Source organism: Panthera pardus, unplaced genomic scaffold (assembly GCF_024362965.1).
Source record: "Panthera pardus isolate Hobbes unplaced genomic scaffold, ASM2436296v1 HiC_scaffold_17, whole genome shotgun sequence".
Taxonomy (NCBI): domain Eukaryota; kingdom Metazoa; phylum Chordata; class Mammalia; order Carnivora; family Felidae; genus Panthera; species Panthera pardus.
Window position 1 is genome coordinate 136,792,494 of NW_026526732.1, and position 19,202 is coordinate 136,811,695.

At 44.4% G+C, this 19,202-nt stretch overlaps 1 protein-coding gene across 13 annotated transcripts in view; it reads right to left on the minus strand.

Moving 5' to 3' along the window:
* The window catches only part of RUNX2 (RUNX family transcription factor 2), a 326,738-nt gene that overhangs the window by 199,301 nt on the left and 108,235 nt on the right, over positions 1-19,202 (minus strand). For all 13 annotated transcript variants that reach the window (XR_008423075.1, XM_053904962.1, XM_019457307.2 and 10 more), the window contains exon 5: positions 16,272-16,376. Coding sequence is in view for 12 of the 13 variants with exons in the window: in XM_053904962.1 (XP_053760937.1) it covers positions 16,272-16,376 (105 nt within the window). In the remaining variant the exon portion in view is untranslated. The remainder of the gene's footprint in view (positions 1-16,271; positions 16,377-19,202) is intronic.

Sequence of the window (19,202 nt, forward strand, 5' to 3'; positions counted from 1 at the left end):
CCACATCTGTGTAACGAAGAGACTTTTCCTGCAACAAAGCATTCAGGAGAGGGCTCCTTTTTATAATAGGAGTAAACTACCCCTCTTCTCACTTGCTCTTCCTTCCCACTATCAATCTCTGGACCTCAAGAGCAGAAAAGGAGCCACTAATCCCCTTGAGGTTGACTTCTGCTATGGAAAAGGCAGCTGTTGTAGTTTTTAAGAATCCTTAGAAGGGGTCTTGACAATAAATTATCTGAGGGTGGGGGAGGCCCAAACGTGGAAATCACGAAAATACATAAGTAATGTCCCAAAGTGCCAAGGCCACAAAGGAAACAGCACAGACAAGAAAGAAAGGAGGCCAGTAAAAGGAAGTGGGTTGTGACTTCTGACCCAACGGTGGGTTGTGGGTGGCTTTCCAACAGTGGTGATGCTTTGGAAAGGTAAAGTGTAGTGGCGAAAGGGTCCATGTGTGCTTACGGAATCAAGGAGCCCAAGTTATTTTGGAAGGAAAGAAAAATATGTTTTCTCAGTATTTTTCCTTTCCCCTAGCTTAAGCACCACACCCACTTAGCCTTCTTTCTTCCCAGTTGGGTCACCTGTTTCAAAGTCTGTTTCTTCCGTGTCTTTGATTATTATTTTTTTTTCCTTTAGAGAAAATTATATCCGCTTAGTACAAAACAACGGACTCATCTGAGAACGCTACATATGTGTGTGTTCTTTGTTTTTCATAGTTTCATCAGAGAGCTATCATGGGTGCTTAGAGCAAACCATCCACAGGTGTGCTAAATTATTCTCACAAAAGTCGTTCAGACAGGTATTTAATAAGCAAAAGAGAGAATTCAAGAAGAAATCTAAAAATAAAAGCTCTGACGCTTGGCTTCACTGACAGGGAGGCTAACCCAGGAAACAAAGCTCTTTACTCCCCTGCGTGCCACCTCCAAAGTGGACAGGGATGACACATTCAGTAAGTCTTTCTTGGGTTTGCTCTGCCTAGCTTCACCACAGCTCTGCCAGACTTTTTTTTTTTATTTACGTTTTATTTACATTTGAAAGAGAGAGAGAGAGGACAGAGCACGAAACAGGGAGGGGCAGAGAGACAGAATCTGAAGCAGGCTCCAGGCTCTGAGCTGTCGGCACAGAGCCTGCCACAGGGCTCGAACTCACAAACCATGAGATCGCGACCTGAGCCAAAGTGGGACACTTAACCCGCTGAGCCACCCAGGCACCCCTCTGCCAGCTTTTAAATGCATGCAGATTTGTTTTCAGAAATAAATCTGGCCTATTTCCTCTATCCCTCCTTCTCTGTGTCAATCCTTCCCTTGAGGCTGATTGTTGGACAAGAGCTCCTCAAGATCCAGGTGACATGGACTGTGATGTCACCTGAAAGTGCTTTCAATTTCTCCCAGTAGGAAGTGAACGAAGAGAAAAAACTGAATCAACTTCAGAAAACCCCGCCTTCTGGGTCTGGCATCTAAAAGTCAAACACACCTGAGTTTTTCCAATCATCAACCCTCACTCGGTCCCACCTTCTCGCTAGCGCCTCTGTTCGGATGATCAGTAACCACGTTTGGATCACGTGGCAGATCGGTTCGTCTTTTTGGTCACGTTTTTCTCAATTAAAGATTCGAATGGCCGCTGAAGCAAGACAAATTACCCTCATCATTTGTGTCTACAAACCTCTGCAACTCTGAGCTTCAGAATTCTAATGGGAAACAGAAATCATGCCTTTGATTTTAAAAAGCAGAGAGGTGGCCCTTTGTTGCCCTCCACAAACACACACACAAAATCACTAAGACAGAAGGGATTTGAATGAAAAGCCCGCTGGTCAAACCCTCAGCCTTCAGCAACCCATCCTATGGAACAATTCTTACCGTCCAGAAGTTCTTCTTCAAATCTAACCTAAATCTATCATGCTTCAGTTAAAACCTGTTCTTTCTCCGACAGAGCCAGAAACGAAACAGCTGGTCACCATACACGGCTTAATAACTCCTCATAATTTTGAAGTCTGTTATTAAGTCATTTTTCAGCCTCCTCTTCTTGAAGCTAAATAATCCCACGTCTTTCAACTTATCCTTATAGGTTCAATTTTACAACCCTTTAATCATCATCAATGCTCTGCGCTAAACATTCTGAAGTTTTCCATGTCGCTCTTATGTTTTGAAACCCAGCTCACCTTTGGAATTACTTCTCGTCCATGAAAGCCCAAAGACTCTCCTCAAATAGGTAACCTACTGCTCTGTTTGGGTTGTTTTCGGTACAAATCTGCTCCTACGGCTCCTTCTATGAGAACAACACGGTCCTCGGGACCTGGTATTCTCACTGCTTGCCGGCCGCACAGGAGTCATTCCCTCCGCCGACTCCCACTCAGTCTTCCTCACCAGACAGAGCTCGTCCAGGTCTTTCTCAATGCACCTTCCCCAAATGATCCTATTATAAAATGAGTATCCGGCTGAGCTGAACTGATCCACTTATGTAAACCAAGTTCTTAACCAAAAAGGTCTTAAAGTGTCTTCTCCATTGCAGACAACATCTCTGAATGTCCTGTCCTCAAGGCCTTAACTCAGAGAAGAATCTCAAGCACCTTGACAAGAATCTCATGAGAGAGGTTGAGGGCCTGTGGGGGTACACGTGGAGAGTCCTTCTGTGCTCCTCAAATTAGGCCGTGGCGGCTGTGGGTGGAATTACAGAACAGGCAACTTTGACGTATGTGATTCTGGTCACCTCTTTTTGCAAACCTTTTCGTAACCACGCAGGCATTCTCCCAGTGCCCTCTCCTCTACCAAAACTGGACATTGGACTCAGACAGCGATCACGTTCGGGGCTTGACATGGGATGCTCCCTCTACCTTGAGGCCTCTTCCCTGCCCTTCCTAGAGCTGGCTTCCTCTCACCCTGCAGGTCTCAGCTCTAATTTCTCCTCAAAGAGGCCTTCACTGCACACTCTAGGATAGGTTCCTATCCGTCCTCCAATGCCCCATTATTCTTTATTGCTACATCAGTTCCCTTTACGGCACTTGTCACAATTGACAATCGGATGCAATTCTACACAAATGTTCCTTTGCTCATTTCTTGTCCGTCTTCCCCTTGGCACGCAGGCTCCTCAAAGGCGGGGGTCGTATCCGCTTTGTTTTGTGTGCCTGGCGCCTGCTAACGGTACGCACTCAAAAATAATTTTTGAAAGAATCGGTACCCCCACTGCCAGAAATATTTACATTTTAAAGTATCTCTCTAGTTGTCATTGAAAGGGGGCTCTGTTAGCTATTATAAAGGGGGCAGGTATTTTGAGTGGTAGGATGGGGCGGTGAGAGGAGGGTGTAGGGGTCCTCCTCAGACCCACCCAGCCTTAATCATTCAGGCAAGGCCAGCCCACCCTGTCACACAGACAGCCGTTGCCTCTTCCAAGATATTAACTGGAAACTGCTGTCAGTCTCGTTGCCCTGCTGCTGCTCCTTAAAGCGATCAATCTCGTTTCCAGTTATCCTCTCTCCTTTCACTTCGACACAGCCAGGCCCCTCACGGCATTCCACTGTTGTCCTGATGCTACTTCCTCACAGCTGTCGCCTTCACAAAAGTACCAGCATTACCAGAGAAGAATATTCAGGCGACTACGTACCCAAACACTAGCGGCGTGCAATCTTTGGAGACAGGGTTATGGACGCAATTCAGTCAATCTTTATTTTCTACGTTTTCTACCACGGACTTGCCCACATTTTCTTCTCGCGTACCCTTTTCAGAGTTAGCTTTTTGTGGGAGGGCTAACTTTATTTCACTGGTACTCAAAGTGAGATTCTGCCAGGGGTTAGGTCACACACCTCATTTTCATCTCACAAAAGTCAGCGCTTTTCAGCTCAGCTCAACTTTCATCTGAGCGAATTCAAGACTCATTGCAAAAACACACATGCACGTGCACATGCGTGTGCACACACACACACACATTTATATGCCTTCTGTGTGTGAGGCCTTGTACCTTGTGACTTATTTATAATAGCAACGCTGCTACATCATGAGGCTTCCTTCTTAAGTAACGTTACTTCATAACATCAACCGAGAATACCCTGGGCTCGACACCAGGAGCTTCCACAAACTTAATGGCAAAGCAGGGGGGAGTCTTAGTAGCGACTAACCGAGCAGGAAGAGCCGTGGGCTCCTTGCCCACCTCTATAAATCACCTGCTGGCTTGCAGAGTGACACAGAGCAAATGAGTTCTCAAGTGGCCATGCCTCAGTTTACCCCCCTGTAAAATGCATAGCGCATCCCTCAAAGGGGTGTAAAGAGGATCAGTGAGGTAATGTCTAAGTGTTTGGAACTCCTTGGCAGAAAGGCGCTACATAATTACTATTTGGTATTTAAGTTGCCCTTCATGTGCGCCAAGTACTTTATGATCATTCCTTAGGAGTTACTCCCAACTACTCTGAAGTTGCCTTCATGCCTATTTCTACTTGAAGGACGAAGAAACTGAACTGGGCAGAAGTGGAATGATTTGCTGAGGGTCACTATCACGGCACTGAGGCCTCACAGGAGGCATTTCCAGGTCCTCTGCTTCCCTTAATCATAACTGAATCCACATCTTAAACACAAACTGCCCATATAGACGAATCCCCGGTTAAGCTACTCTGAAACAGCTCCCATGGGACAAAAAAGTTGCAACTGGTTTTTGCAGGGTATTGAGCATGGTGAGAGGGTGAAACAGAAACCAAAGGTCTAGAATTAGTAACCTTGACTTCACAGTCACCCCTCTCTTACACATCCATGTTTCTCCTCTTCTGGTAAGTACAACAGCCTATGTTTGGGTACCGTCCTAATCTTCTTGAAGGGCCCCTATTTTCCTACTAATAATTTCCAGGGCCAAACCTACAGAGGCACAGAGCCCAGGATAAACCATCCTGAGTCCTGCCCGGCCAAAACACAGGCTAGCATTTTTACCTAAGTTGTCGCTCGTAAAAATCAGCATCAAGAAGGTAAAGAGTAAGAAGATGCATGTCGCGGAGGGTACATATGCCATCCGAGGGTCAATGGAAAGGCAGAAAGTACCAGCTCGCTTTGGTGTGAGCTGACCTCCTCCCCACCAGCGACTTCCTGCACAACAACCACGAGAGGTGCACGCAGCCAACACTGGAGTCGCCCCATCCACTGTGCGCAGGGAAGTTCCACCCCAGATTATGGTCTCCCGGCTCTCTTCAAGCACACTCCTCCATCCGCACAAGAGTTCCCTCCCTCCGCTTCCTTCAGTGATCCATTTACCGTATAAAAGAAGCATCGTTTGGTTGGGAGTCCCGTAGTCTCATAAAATGACAGGAAATGTGTGGACAACAACATCGAAAAACCGCTGCTCTGGTTTGCAACAGCCAAATGACCTCTGAGGACCAAATGTAATGACAGAGTCCTGTACCATAAATTTGAATAGAAAGTTCCAAAGCAACTTAGGGCCCGCTCAAGCCAAAACAGTGAAGTAAGGGATTTAATTTCCTCTCCCCCATGCCCCTTTCTTTGACTTCTCCCCCCTCTGCCAGAACATTCCCTCCCACCGCCTCTCGACCACTGGCCCTGGACTCTTCAGAGCTCCCCATGGTGAAAGGCACGGACATCCATTTCCCTTCATCCATCTTCCATGAAAATCTATCTGTACTGTATTCTATTCCCTTAAATCCTACTCTAACAAGCCTGATAATAATGGCCTGAAAGTCTTAGCACAAAGGAATGGTGTCCACGGCAGTCCCCTCCTTATCCGCAGTGTCCCTTTCTGTGATTTCAGTCACCCGTAGTCAACCACGGCTCAAAAGCCGATGAGCCTCACACGGTCAAGACAGCAGCCTCCCGCTATGTCACGATGCCTACATCATTCTCCGCACCTCAGCTCGTCATGTGGGCATTTTGTCATCTCACCTCCACGCGAGAAGGGGGAGTGCAGTACGGTAAGACAGTTTGAGAAGAAGAGGGTGGATAGGACCACATTCACCTAACTTTTATTAGAGTACACTGTTATAAGTGGTTATTTATCGTTGTGCATCCCTGACTGTACCTATTTATAAGTGGAACTTTATCATAGGTGGGCACGTACAGGAAAAAAGTTGGTACCTATAGGGTTCAGTGCTACTGTAGTCTCAGGTGTCCACTGGGGTTCTTGGAAGGCATCTCCAGGGATGAAGGAGGGCCACTGGAGTGTGGCTCTCGGGCACTAAAGAGCAGACAGACTTTCCGCAGGGTGCCTCGCATATCACATCGTGCTGGCAGCCTGTGACATTTTCAGGAACTGCTGACATTTTTGGGAAGAAAAAGTGAGAGTTTACCACTAACAGGTTCTCAGGAAGGAACCACTAAGGGATCTGCCTCACAAAAAAGGAAACTGAATCCAGAAGGAAGAACTGAGGTCCATGAAGGAATGGTGAGCAAGAAAATTGGTAAACATATAGGTAAATATGAAAGAAACCATTTAAACACTGATAATGACTAATCCGGGGAGTACAAAACAAGGATAAAAATATCAGAGAATGACATCAGAAGAAAGGAAGTGACTGCAGTTTAAAGAATGCTAGGGGCGCCTGGGTGGCTCAGTCGGTTAAGTGTCTGACTCTTGATTTCATCTCAGGCCATCATCTCATGGTTCGTGAGATTGAGCCCCGCGTCGGGCTCCATACAGACAGCACGGAGCCTCGTTGCGATCCTCTTGCTCCCTCTCTCTCTCTGCCCCTCTACGGCTCATGCTCGCTCTCTCTCAGAAGAAGTAATAAACACATTTAAAAAATAAATAAAATAAGGTATGCTAAAGTTCTTACACTATCCAGGAGGTAGACAGCAATCATAATTACTTTTATGAAGACAAATACACGTGTTAACTATTAAAAGAAAGAAAGAAATGAAATGATAATCTTCAATCCAGTAGAGGAGGAAGGCTGGCACATATCTAAAACAAAACCGAATAGGACATGTCCTGTAAAGGGGAAATAGCTGCAAAAGGAGGAAATGCAGAAATGTAAAATCCAAAAGCTCACACCTTAAAATTATAGAGTCCTGAACTAGTAACAGTACGCCAGACCTGAAAAGCATCAGAAACCCATACTGCTAGGGCCAACCTACAGCAAACCTGTGATGCTTGAAGTCAGCTGTGACTACCTACCTCCAAGGCTGGCTAAGGCCCTACCTACACACCTGAGTCACTGTTGACTTTCTACTGTCCAGGACTTCATTACTCACTCTCCCTTTATCTCTCCAAACGTGCTCCCAATACAGGATTCCGGATCGCTTACATCGACTTACTATGAATGGAAGTCTGAGTTACTGTTTCCGGAGGTGTTTGGATTGAAGCCTTAGTCCTGAGTTTGAATAAGTGCTTTGGTCTATTAGCAACTAGATTTCGAGGCACCACTACACAGAAGTAGAGGAGCTGGGAGCCCTTCCTTTGCTACTAAAGTGCCACAGCCCCAAATACAGTCTCCCACTTGAACTGTCGCGTATGACCTTGAATTCGTATCCACGTGGCTTTTATGCTCTCTCAATTTCCAAAAGTTACTCGGAAAACATGAGCAGTAATTTTCCACACCTGCCCAGATAAAAACTTTTGAGATTTTACATGAAGACGACAGATGTGCTTTAACTGACATCACAAACGCATCCTACGAACGTGCTAGGTAGGGACAAGTATGAATATAAAGAGCCAATAATCTTTGTCCTCTGTTATCTTTAAGAATACCCTCTTCTCCTCTGGTCCAGTCCTCTTTGAAGAAAATGTTATAGTACAAACAAAACGGAAATAAGGTGGTTCAGTGATCTATCAGGAATCTTCTTTCTTGGGAAGGGAAATTTACTTTTGATAAATTAATAATAAATCAATCAACATAAGCCCAAAATCTGTTTCTCTCTCACGTCCCTGACGCTGTTTTAAGAATGAATGATTTCTGGGGCACCTGGGTGGCTCAGTCAGTTAAGCATCCGGTTCTTGACCTCGTGGTTCATGAGATCGAACCCCATGCCAGGCTCTGTGCTGACAGTGTGGAGTCTGTATGGGATTCTCTCTCTGCCCCTCCCCTGCTCGTTCTCTCTCTAAATAAATAAATAAATAAATAAATAAGCATGAAAAATTAAAAGAAAAAAATGAATGATTTCTGACTTGCACCAAAATACAAACTCCTGACCCACTGGATCAAGTAGATGTGTGTTTTCAGCAGACATATCACTTGGGAACCTGCCATGCTATATTTAGTTGGAAGTAAATATATCAACGGGAGCATATGCATGTGGAAAATGTGCTCTTATTATGAAAGCCACAGCTCCTTGTTAACACAAGTCCCGTACAATGAGAAAGCACATTCAGAACCGGGAAGCCAGGGAAAAGTGCGGGAGAGGGACATAAGCATGTTTTAACGGCTGTGATAATTTGCCATGAAAGGATGTTAAGGCCACAGCGCCTTGCTGCAGCATGCCATGTGCTGCTGAATTAAATTACTGCCATGCAGTCTGCTGGCGAAGGAATGTGTAAACAGGCCATATAGCCTTGCATCAGTTCCACAGAATGTTGCACAACACAAAATGCCTCTCGATGTGTCATTTCCTTCTTGGCCATCTTCCCAGCTCCTGACAGTCAGTCAACAACAAAAAAAAAAAAGGACTGAAAGAGATTTAAAACTGCTCCTCTCAAGTGCACATTCCACCAACCACCAGACATGACCTCTACCGGTGCTCCTGACCGCACCCCCCATCCTTCTTAAAGAAAGGGAGAAAAGGAACAGTTGTGTGTGTGTGTGGCGGGGGGGGGGGGAGGGGGGGGTTACCTGTTATTATCCTCTTAAGTCAAAGATTTTCAACAATGCTTTATACACTAGTAACTCAATGTTTACTATTTTTGACCATCAAATTTTGGCTTATGTTGGCTGACTTGTAAATATCAAAACATAGCATTTCCCTGTAACTTCCATTCCTGGGGCAAGCTTCAGAGACAGCAAAGAACCAGGAGAAGTCTGCAAGGCAAGAAGGTACCAGCTTTTCTACTAATGCTTTGTGCTAAGGACTAAAATTCAGGCCTGTAGCATTAGGAGTATGGCTGAAGACCTATCAAAATTTTCTCACACCGTCTTCACAGACAGAAAGAATGTGAATGCAAGAAGCTCCAACAACCTTAAACAAGTTATTCTGCTATCCCTCCATCCAATACATTTTATATGTCCCCCGCCTTTCACAGGTGACCAACCTCTAAATATACGCAACCGCCGTCTATAAATGAGCAGAGGACATGGGCCAACCACCGTGAAAAGCCCATTCACCCAACTGGGATGAAGAGTAGTAGAGGAAGAAGGCCAGCCACCACTGAAATCAACTGGAGTGAGGAAAAGGCCAAGCCCTCCATTCTCTCCACCTTTCATGGGGCTGGAACACAGGCCTGGGTGGAACAGAATTGGAGATGATCCTGGCCCAGACTACCCTATGTTGTTTAAGTCTGTTACCTGAGGTTCATAAGGTAAGATTTCTGCCACTGGAAGTGCCTTAAGAACACGGAATCGTAAGGGCACCTGGGTGGCTCAGGTGGTTAAGCGTCCAACTTCAGCTCAGGTCATGATCTCATGGCCCATGAGTTCAAGCCCCACATCAGGCTCTGTGCTAACAGCTCAGAGCCTGGCGCCTGCTTCGGATTCTGTGTTTCCCTCACTCTCTGCCCCTCCCCCACCTGTGCACACGTGTATGCGTGTGCTCACCCTCTCTCAAAAAATAAATAAACATTCAGGTGCCTGGGTGGCTCAGTTGGTTAAGCGTCTGACTTCGGCTCAGGTCATGATTTCACAGTTTGCTGGTTCAAGCCCCATGTCAGGCTCTGTGCTGACAGCTCGGAGCCTGGACGGAGCCTGCTTTAGATTCTGTGTCTCCCTCTCTCTCTGCCCCTCCCCTGCTCACACTCTGTGTCTCTCGCTCAAAAATAAAGGTTAAAAAAATTTTTTTTAATAAATAAATAAACATAAAATATTTTTTAAAAACACAGAATAATAACCTGATCTCTGAAGAAGAATAGATTTGTGATGCGCAGGTGAGAATGCGCCACCAGGAAAAGAAACCAGTTTGGCTGATGACCTAAGCCTGACAAGCTGAGCGAGCCAGGGTGCTGAGGCAGTCCGAGAAACACAAACACTGCCTTGCACTTCCAAAGAGCCTCTCCCTCACCGAAGTGCCAGCCCTGCTCAAGTCAAAATGCAGCCGAGCAGGGCAGCGTTGTAGGAAAGGAGTTTGATCAACCGGAGAGAGGCAGGGCTTCCTCCTTCTCCCACCAGGTCAGGACAGGTGGCTAGCTGGTCAGCAGTGAACAGTAGTGTCCCAGCAGATGGTGGCTTTGGTCTCTCCTTAAAGAGTGACTATGATCTGCTTCCCTAAGCTACACCACTCAAAACCCATCAGACACCCACTCATGTGTGTTAGGTTATCGGGTTTGCAGATGTGCTGGCAAGTGAGAACTTCCAAAGCTGGGTGATATAAAGCATAAAACCTCCAGGCTCGTCCACTTGAGGATTCATAAAATACTTCTGCTACAGACTTGCCATGGTGCCAGGCAAAGCTAATAACCTCTTTGTGTTCAAACATCAAATGTTCTTCTCTTATACGAGTATTGATCTGGGGCAGCTTGATTTGACCTGCTAATACCGAGCACCCCACGGTAACACTCACTCTTAATTCATCTGATAATTACCAAATATCACCAATTCAGAAGTAAGCTACTATAATTAAAACTTGGGGGTCACTGCACAAAGCCTTTTTTAAAAAAAAGAAAACGGGGTGGGTGGGAAAGTAGGGTGAAGCCCTTGTGATTTTGATGGTTGGGTTCTTGAATGCACCGTAGCAGGGAAGAAGGTCCCTGTGATTGTGAATTAATATAATTAGAGGGGATTGGTTGGAGACTCAGGTTTCTCCTTAAAACTCTGATAAGAAGCTGCCACAGTGCAGCTGCCTGGCCCCCAGCCTCACTTGTCCTGCCCCCTTGAGTGTTGCACACATCCTGTAAACTGTGGACAGAAAACCTTGCAGAACTTTTTTTTTTTAATTTCTTATTTATTTTTGGGGTGGAGGGGGAGCAAGTGGGGCAGGGCAGAGAGAGAGAGAGGGAGACACAGACTCCGAAGCAGGCTCCAGGCTCTGAGCTGTCAGCACAGACACGGGGCTCGAACTCATGAACCATGAGATCATGACCTGAGCCAAAGTCGGATGCTTTAACCATATGAGCCACCCAGGCGCCCCACAACCTTGCAGAACTTTAAATGCCCCCCCCAGATTAAGAAGTCAAGAGAGCTTTCATAAGGTGATATCTCAAAACAATCATTTCTCCTGTTGCAACAATGACATTTACCATCTAAGCACTTATGGAAGTTGATGATATTGGTGAGTGAGCCAATGAACCACTGCCCCCATCATTCATAGCTCTGTGGATTTCTTCCCCTTCAATCTAGGCTACACCTGTATCTTGCTTCAACCAACAGTATATGGAAGAAGTGACTCCATGCCAGTTCTGAGCCTTAAGAAAGCCTAAAAGGTCCCACTCTCATAGCTTTGGGTGCCCTGACCTACCATATGAGAAGTCGGGCTGTGCTGGACAGACCACATGGAAAGGCCATGCGGAAGGGAAAGGCTCCAGGACTACATGGAGAGACAGAAAGGCCCCACTCCCCCGTTCCAACCTCCTTGCCATCCCGCCGAGGCAGCAGATAGAAGAATGAAACCACCATGGATGCTCTGGCACCAGCCACAATTTTCCCACGGCCACACAAAAGACCCCAAGCAAGACTGCAGAAAACTGATCCAGATGAACCCCAGGCAGCCCACCGAACCATGAGAAATAATCACCTGGTTGTTGATTTCAGCCATTCTGTTTCGGGATCGTTTGTCATGTATCAATAGATACATAAAAGAACAGCACGAGGATGTAAAGGATCCCCACTATGGAAGGTGATTTTTTTTTCTTTTTCCATCCTCTGCACAGCCAATAATACCTTTTCCCCATCAGCCCTCTTCCCTAACCCGGAACCACATCCCCGACGTGGCTAACCAAGCTTTCACCTCCCTGGAGAAAGTCTTGAAGTCAGACTGCAGTCAGGACCAAGGGCATACGTGGAACCAAGGATCCTAATAGAAACTGATGTTTGAAAGAGGTAGGCATCCGGACGCACTGCTGCTGACGCTACACTGACTTCTCCTGCTTGCAGGAGGTCAAAACGCCTTGCCTCAACACAAGACGTACAAATTTGGGATCGTGGATATGATGTCATGTCTTAAAACGATAAGCTGGCAAAGAAAACAAATGGCATTTTGTAAAGATGTGCACCGTTTTCATGTTTACGCTCCTTAAGATGAAGGTTCTAATAAGTCATCGGCTATGTTCCTTTCAAGGGAAGTTTTATAACCGAGATGAATCACAACTGCAGAAGATCAAAGTTAAAAAACATCAATGATGCCATGGGGTACTTTTTAATCTTGTAATGAGTGATGATCATGTGCTCTTATGAAGTGAGTCCAACTGCCAGCGCCAGATGTGTATATTGAGAAAAGAAGTTGTTTGTGATGTGACAGCACCGGTTCAGCTGCCAGAGACAAAAAACATGGAAGGATGAAACCTTTCTGATTTTTGAGTGAAAAGCAAGTCCTGGCAGATGTGCTGATAAGCAGGGCCTCAGAGGGGGGCACCAGTGCCATAGCGTCTTGGGATGCTTCTTTGCTGCCAATTTTCTCATCCCTTCTGCAGCGCTGTCCCCAGGCAGCATGAATACCTGCTCAAGGCACCGTTTCTAACACTTACGAGTGTCATGTACTAAGGTGCAGAAATTAGTAAAACCGTCTGCAAGAAGAAAAAAAAATAGCCCACGGGGGAGCAGAATCTAGATTCTAATCTATTTCCCAGAAGCATATTATAAGCAAAACTCTACAGCAAACTTTTGACACTGAAGGGAATTTATGTAATAACAGCTAACACTTAACGGGCAGTAAATAGATGACAGTCACTGTGTTAGCATTTTACATACATTACATCATTTTACATCTCTGCAGCAACTGATGAGGAAAATACTGTTACTACTCTCACTCTAACAGATGAGGAAACTGAGGCAAACAGAGGTTAGGTGACTCACTTACCGCCATACAACTAGGAAGTGGTGGAGCTGGGATTTCAATCCAGACAGTCTGACACCAAAGCCCACACCCTTAATCACTGTGCTAGGCTGAATAAAGACCCAACCAGGTAACTCAGAATTTGTCCTTGTCCAAATAGCTGATCTACCAAAAGGAGCCTTTTCAACATATACTCTGATCTCTGGAAGAAGGAGTAAAATTTCATTAACAGGAATAAATGGTATAAAATCCTCAGCTTCATCAAACCATTACAGTAATAAACAGATGTATCCTATCTCTAGGACAATCACTACTTAAATAATTATAATTTTGCGGGAGAGAAGGCTAAAATAATTGCATTGTCTTTTTCTCTCTCTGCGGGAAAGCCTTTTTCTAAGGCCCTAGTCTGGTAAGGGTTAACGATGTAAGTCATTTGGAAATCTAGAGCAAGGGTTGGCAAACTGCAACTTGTATGCCAAATCTGACCCACCACCTGTTCTTGTAAATAAAGATTTATTGAAACACAGCCACAACCACTCGCTTATGTATCGGCTAAGGCTGCTTTTAAGCTACAATGCCAGAGTTGAGTGCTTGTGGTAGGGAAAGATATGGCCCACAGAGCTGAAATTATTTACTATTTGACACTTCATAGAAAAAGTTTGCCAACCCACATTCTAGCCTTTTTTTTCCCATTTAACATTATATATGTACCAATCAATCAAAATCTTATTATAGTTGAAGAAAATGGAAAATCCTGTGCATTTTTCACACTGGGAGTCTCAAATTTAAAGAATAATATTGAGGGGTGCCTGGGTGGCTCAGCTGGTTAAGCATCCAAATTCGGCTGAGGTCATATCTCACAGTTCGTGGGTTCAAGCCCCGTGTTGGGCTCTGTGCTGACTGCTCAGAGCCTGGAGCCTGCTTCAGAATCTCCCTCTCTCTCTCTGCCCCTCCCCTGCTCACACTCTCTCTCTCAAAAATAAATAAACATTAAAAAAAAAAGAACAATATTGAGAAGAGTGCTATACAATGCCCAAGATCGCCAAGAGCAGAGCAGAAGGAAATAATACAGCACAGAGAGTCAAGGTTATAGGATTAAGATGTTACTGATCCCATACCCATGCTTGTATCCAGGCACTGAGTTCGGCAAGCCACCTTGCATGATGTCAGAGAAATGACTTCACATTGTCACATAATTTCTGGTTTGTGAAAAATGTTACTCAGGCTAAGCTAGGGCAGTGGTCTGCCACTCAAGAACTCTACCCGCCCACCCCCGAAGCACCATCGGCAGCACCCAAAGCCTGAACTCAGGTCACACATGTACCATCTGCCCCTCTACTCTGAACCCTCCTTGCTTTCAGAGCACTTCTCGACCTTTACAGGGCACAAGCCTATCAACTAATCACTTCTGCGAACAACCTCCTGGGAATGAGGGAATGGCATCCTCCCTTGAAAGAGAAGGGGCTTTCCCGAAGCTACCCTGCTTCCTCACCTTCTGTCACCCCTTTCAGAACGGGACAGCACCCACCCACCCTTCCCTGCTTCCTCCCCCAACCATCAACTTTTGAACATCAGCTCTGGAGTGTGTGGACTCATACACAAACAGAGGCACGCAGACATACACACACATAATAGTGGTTTTTCCAAGAACTGAGAAAAGCTGCTGAGATCAGCAGGAAACATCTTTGAGAGATAAAGATTAGCAGTGCTGACTGTCAAAAGACTACTGTCCTGCTTTATGCATGACTGCAGTGGGTGTCCCTGCCTTTTGAGGAACTCAAGGGCTAATTCGATAACCTGTGTCTCCCATCACAAGGTGTCTTCCCCAATTTATGGCAGTCCAGAAAAGTCAGCCAAAGCACCAAACCAGACAAGACAGCCCCTGTCTTGGACCTTAGAACCAGAGATTAGGGGCTACTGGAGACAGGTGTGTGACAATCGCCTAACAGACCGTTCGCAAACCAAACAGAGCCAGCAGTGACCCGACCTTGTGAACTGAGAAGAAGCAATACACATGAAAGGAGGAGAAAGGAAAAACCTCAAAGACTGGCTTTTGAGGCAGGAAGCCTCCGTACTTCAGACAAGCAGTCAGCCTTTGTGAGAAGAGACAGTGGCAAGAAGGACCGAAGGCACCGTCTGTTCCCACTGCTAAAAGTCACGCTACTTGGGGAGAGGAAAACTTTACCAGCCCTTTTCTCTCAGTTTTAGAGAAAAAGAAGAAATGTCACTCTTACTGTCTAGACAGACGTATCATTATACAACAAATATTCTGCCAGCTGTACCTCCATCACAAACCAAATTAAACTCTCTAAACACAATAGCTAGGACTCCAATGTGCTCACTCATCAAAGGCAGAGTTCAATATGTTTCCATTGGCACAGAATTTTTCATGTTATATATATCAAATAATCTTTAATCTCTAAATATGTCTAAATGGTACTGTACCAAGTTTGATCAAATCAGGTTTTGGGGGGGGGGGGCGGAGAAAGCCTGTCTCAATTTAGATTTAGGAGGAAAATGCATATTGATTGGCCCAAATGGATGATGGGCACTACCTTAAACAGACGCTGGATGAACCTTCTGGATGTCCAGACAGACAAATACACAAAGGTGGATTTAAACCTGGTTTGACTCTATCTGTTAAAAGAAACTATCTATAACAATTACCAGAACATGACCAAACAACAGTGTTGTAACAATCAAGCAAGTTATCATTTGCAAATAAATTCTTTGTAATTAAGCAGTGTGCTCTTTATAAAGGGAATTGAGTGGGCGAGCTAAAAAGTTAAGACACATTCTTAGACCATGGGAAACACACGCAAATGCTTTTTGACTAAGCTCAAGATTTTGCAGACTGTTGTTTTCTTCCTCAGCTCTCATGGGTCTGTTCTGCCCTATCTATTGTGTGCAGTGGGGGAGCAGAATGCCTTAGCAAGGAGTTACAGTGACTGAATAATTGTCCACTCGTGTCCCCAAGTGGTGTAGGCCTTAGCGATTTTGTGGCAAAATCAAAAGTGTGATTTGATTTTCTACCAACTGTGAAGTTTGACTAACTGTCCCTCATGAAAATACACACAGGTAAACACAGGTAGCAAACTCTGCAAAGAAACCATTAAATAAAAGTAGCACTAACTTCCTTGGGATTAGTTTCTCGGGGCGGGGGGGGGGGGGGGGGTCTCCACACACCCTGTTACCATCTCCAATAGGAAGGCAAGTACTTACTTCTGGGTTCCCGGGGTCCATCCACTGTAACTTTAATAGCTCTGTGATAGGTGGCTACTTGGGGAGGGTTTGTGAAGACAGTTATGGTCAAGGTGAAACTCTTGCCTGCAGATGTAAAGGGGAAAATCCATAGTGAATATAAAAAGACAGTACCGATGATAACAGAGCAGCATAGACGTCCAGAAATTGCGCGTCGGCATCTCTGAGGCGCTCATGAAACCAACACAAGGGTCAGGACTCCTTGTTCTAAATTAGAAAGCCTGGGACGGCCACTTTACACAGTGATCACACACATGGCGTGTGTGGGTCATCGCCTCCATCGCCGCGCTACACAAGAGGGCTCCGGTTCCCAGAAAAGCTGCTCAGTGGCCACAGTTGTAATGAAAACAGAAACTCTGGTCCACTTGAGGAAGGTTCTCCTCCTTTCAGTTTTCTCCACCATCAGGAACACATCCAAACACAGACAATTTTAGACGTCTTTATTTAGGATTAGGTCATGACCCCATGAGAGAACAATAGTAAATCACTGTTGATTATGTTATTTACTTCACATGGCTTTAGCATTTCATTTGCTTAACTGCACTACAATAAGAAGATGAAAGAGGACGGTTCTTATGGGAATCATTTTAACAGGAGCCAGTGTCTCCTGTCCTGGCCTTAATGTGCCTGTGGTAGGATGATTTCATCATTACTGGAACAAAGTTTTTCTCCTCCCTGCCCACCCCCTTTCCCTAAACACCCATCCTTGCTGTTAAGTCTTGAAATAACTCCCTGACAGTGACTTATGTTTTGCTAAATGTATACGACATCTCCCAATATAAATACGAATTTTTGCTTTTAGCAGAGGGTGTGCTTCATTGAAATATTACATCTGATGTTTCAAATTAATGAGCTGAAGGTGATGAATGGGGGGTGGGGGGTTGGGAAAGACAGAAAAGTTTGGTAGCAGAATCGGATGTTTGCTTTCTCCAGAAGAAGATACCAGACTCTGCTACACAGACTCACTGACAGTTGTAATCAGTTAGATTTGCAACGGTTAGTCATGTCAGATAGTCAAAACTGCAAACTGTTACAAGACAGGAAAAGGTGGGCGTGAAACAGTGACTCAATAAAACCTTCAGAGATCTCAGGCCAGAGTATTCATTTGGCCTGCTCCTGTAACAGACCTTGAAACAGCTCATTTTGTTTTGTTTTTTGGTCAGAGACTGTTTTTCCCTCTACTGAAAGCTTGAGGGTATTAAATCAAAACACAAATCTTAAACAATATGTAGCAATGCAGAGTTTAATGCAATCTTTTCAAAGCTTAATATGGAACAGGTTATATACAAGGCTTAATGTAGAACAGGTCTTTGGCTGTCAAATCTAGTGAATGGGTTTTCTTTTCAACCCAGACCATGTAAGTTCCTAAAATATGTTTAAGACACACATCGTTTGTTACTCCATATATATAGTTTTAAGTCTCTTTGGCTATGCTTTTCCATGGCCAATATAAAAAAAGGGGGGGGGGGGAGGAAAAACAGAAGTTGGGGAGGAGGGAGGACAGCAAAAGATGAATATTGATTAGAAAACTATTAAATGCCAGCCTTTTTATCTCATTTATCTATAAGATAATTATAATAATTACATTATCTCATTTTAATCGTATCCAGTTAGGTTCATCACCCCCATTTCACAAATGAGGAAACCAAAGCCCAGGGAGGCTTAGTAATTCAACCACACAACTAATAAGAAGAAAAAAATCAGGGTCTGAACCCAGGTCTTCCAGAGTTTAAAATCAGTGTTCTTCTTTGTCAGAGAACATCCTAAACAATTAATTAGATAATTTATTTCTGCACATGTCCCAATAAGCTCTATAAGACCAAGAAACAGTAAATATAAATCCACTAATGTAGTATCTCAGCCAGGATGATGAAAGCATTAATTTTGTTAAGTATCACTGATCTATCATATTTCATCCATTATAGATCGAATGTTACATGGGTTTAAGAAATGCAGTTGTCTGGGTAGAGACCAGAGGATTTATTATAAACATTCAGGCTAACTGGAAGAAAAAGGCAGCTGGGAGTCTAAGCTAATTACAAAAAACTCAGAATCTATAGAATTGGAGATTAGAATGTTGACTAGGAAGCCACTGGATCCAGATCAAGACCTCAAAACAATGTAGAGATCTGGAGGAGTGAATGGGCTGTTTCCCTAGATTGAAAGTCAATTTATATTAAACCCTAGAAGATGACATTCTGGGTCAGATTAATGGTCCATGAGCCAGGACTGCAATCCTCCAAGGACAGTGCTTGGAAGGCAGTTGCCATCCATGCCGTGAATCTTAATAAATCAAGGATGTATATGTCTCGATTGTCCTTAATGAGGGTAAGTAACTTGCTAGCAATACAGTCCGTGAATTTGTCAAAAACTGGTTCTGGGAATACTTCTATTTGAGACTTTCACATCTTACTTAGACTATTAAAAGTCATCGATGTTCTTCCCAAATTCAAACACCTTGCGTAAGAACAAAAGCCAATTATAAAATTCATTCTGTGAGTATGAAGCATCTAAATGTTCAACGCATTACCAATAAACATTTCTTTTTCAAAACAGGTGGGTTTGGGGGCAGGGGGGACAAACAAGCATTTAAGTACGACTAGAATCTGCTAAATCAAATCCTGAGGAACAAGATGTACTTTAACAACGGAAATAGAAATCAAGGAGGTTCCTTCTACCTCTTATTGCCCATTCAGAAGGAACATGAACATAATGTTCAAGAAACTTCCAGAAACTACCACCCAACGAAGCAACTGGTTTTTCACCTTAAAAGTAATAACCAATTTCCTACATCAAATGTTTACAGGAGTATTCACGATTTACTTACATTTTCAGAAAAGTTTTGAAAAAACCTTTTACCAAATTCCACTGCTTGTCACTTTCCATAAGTGA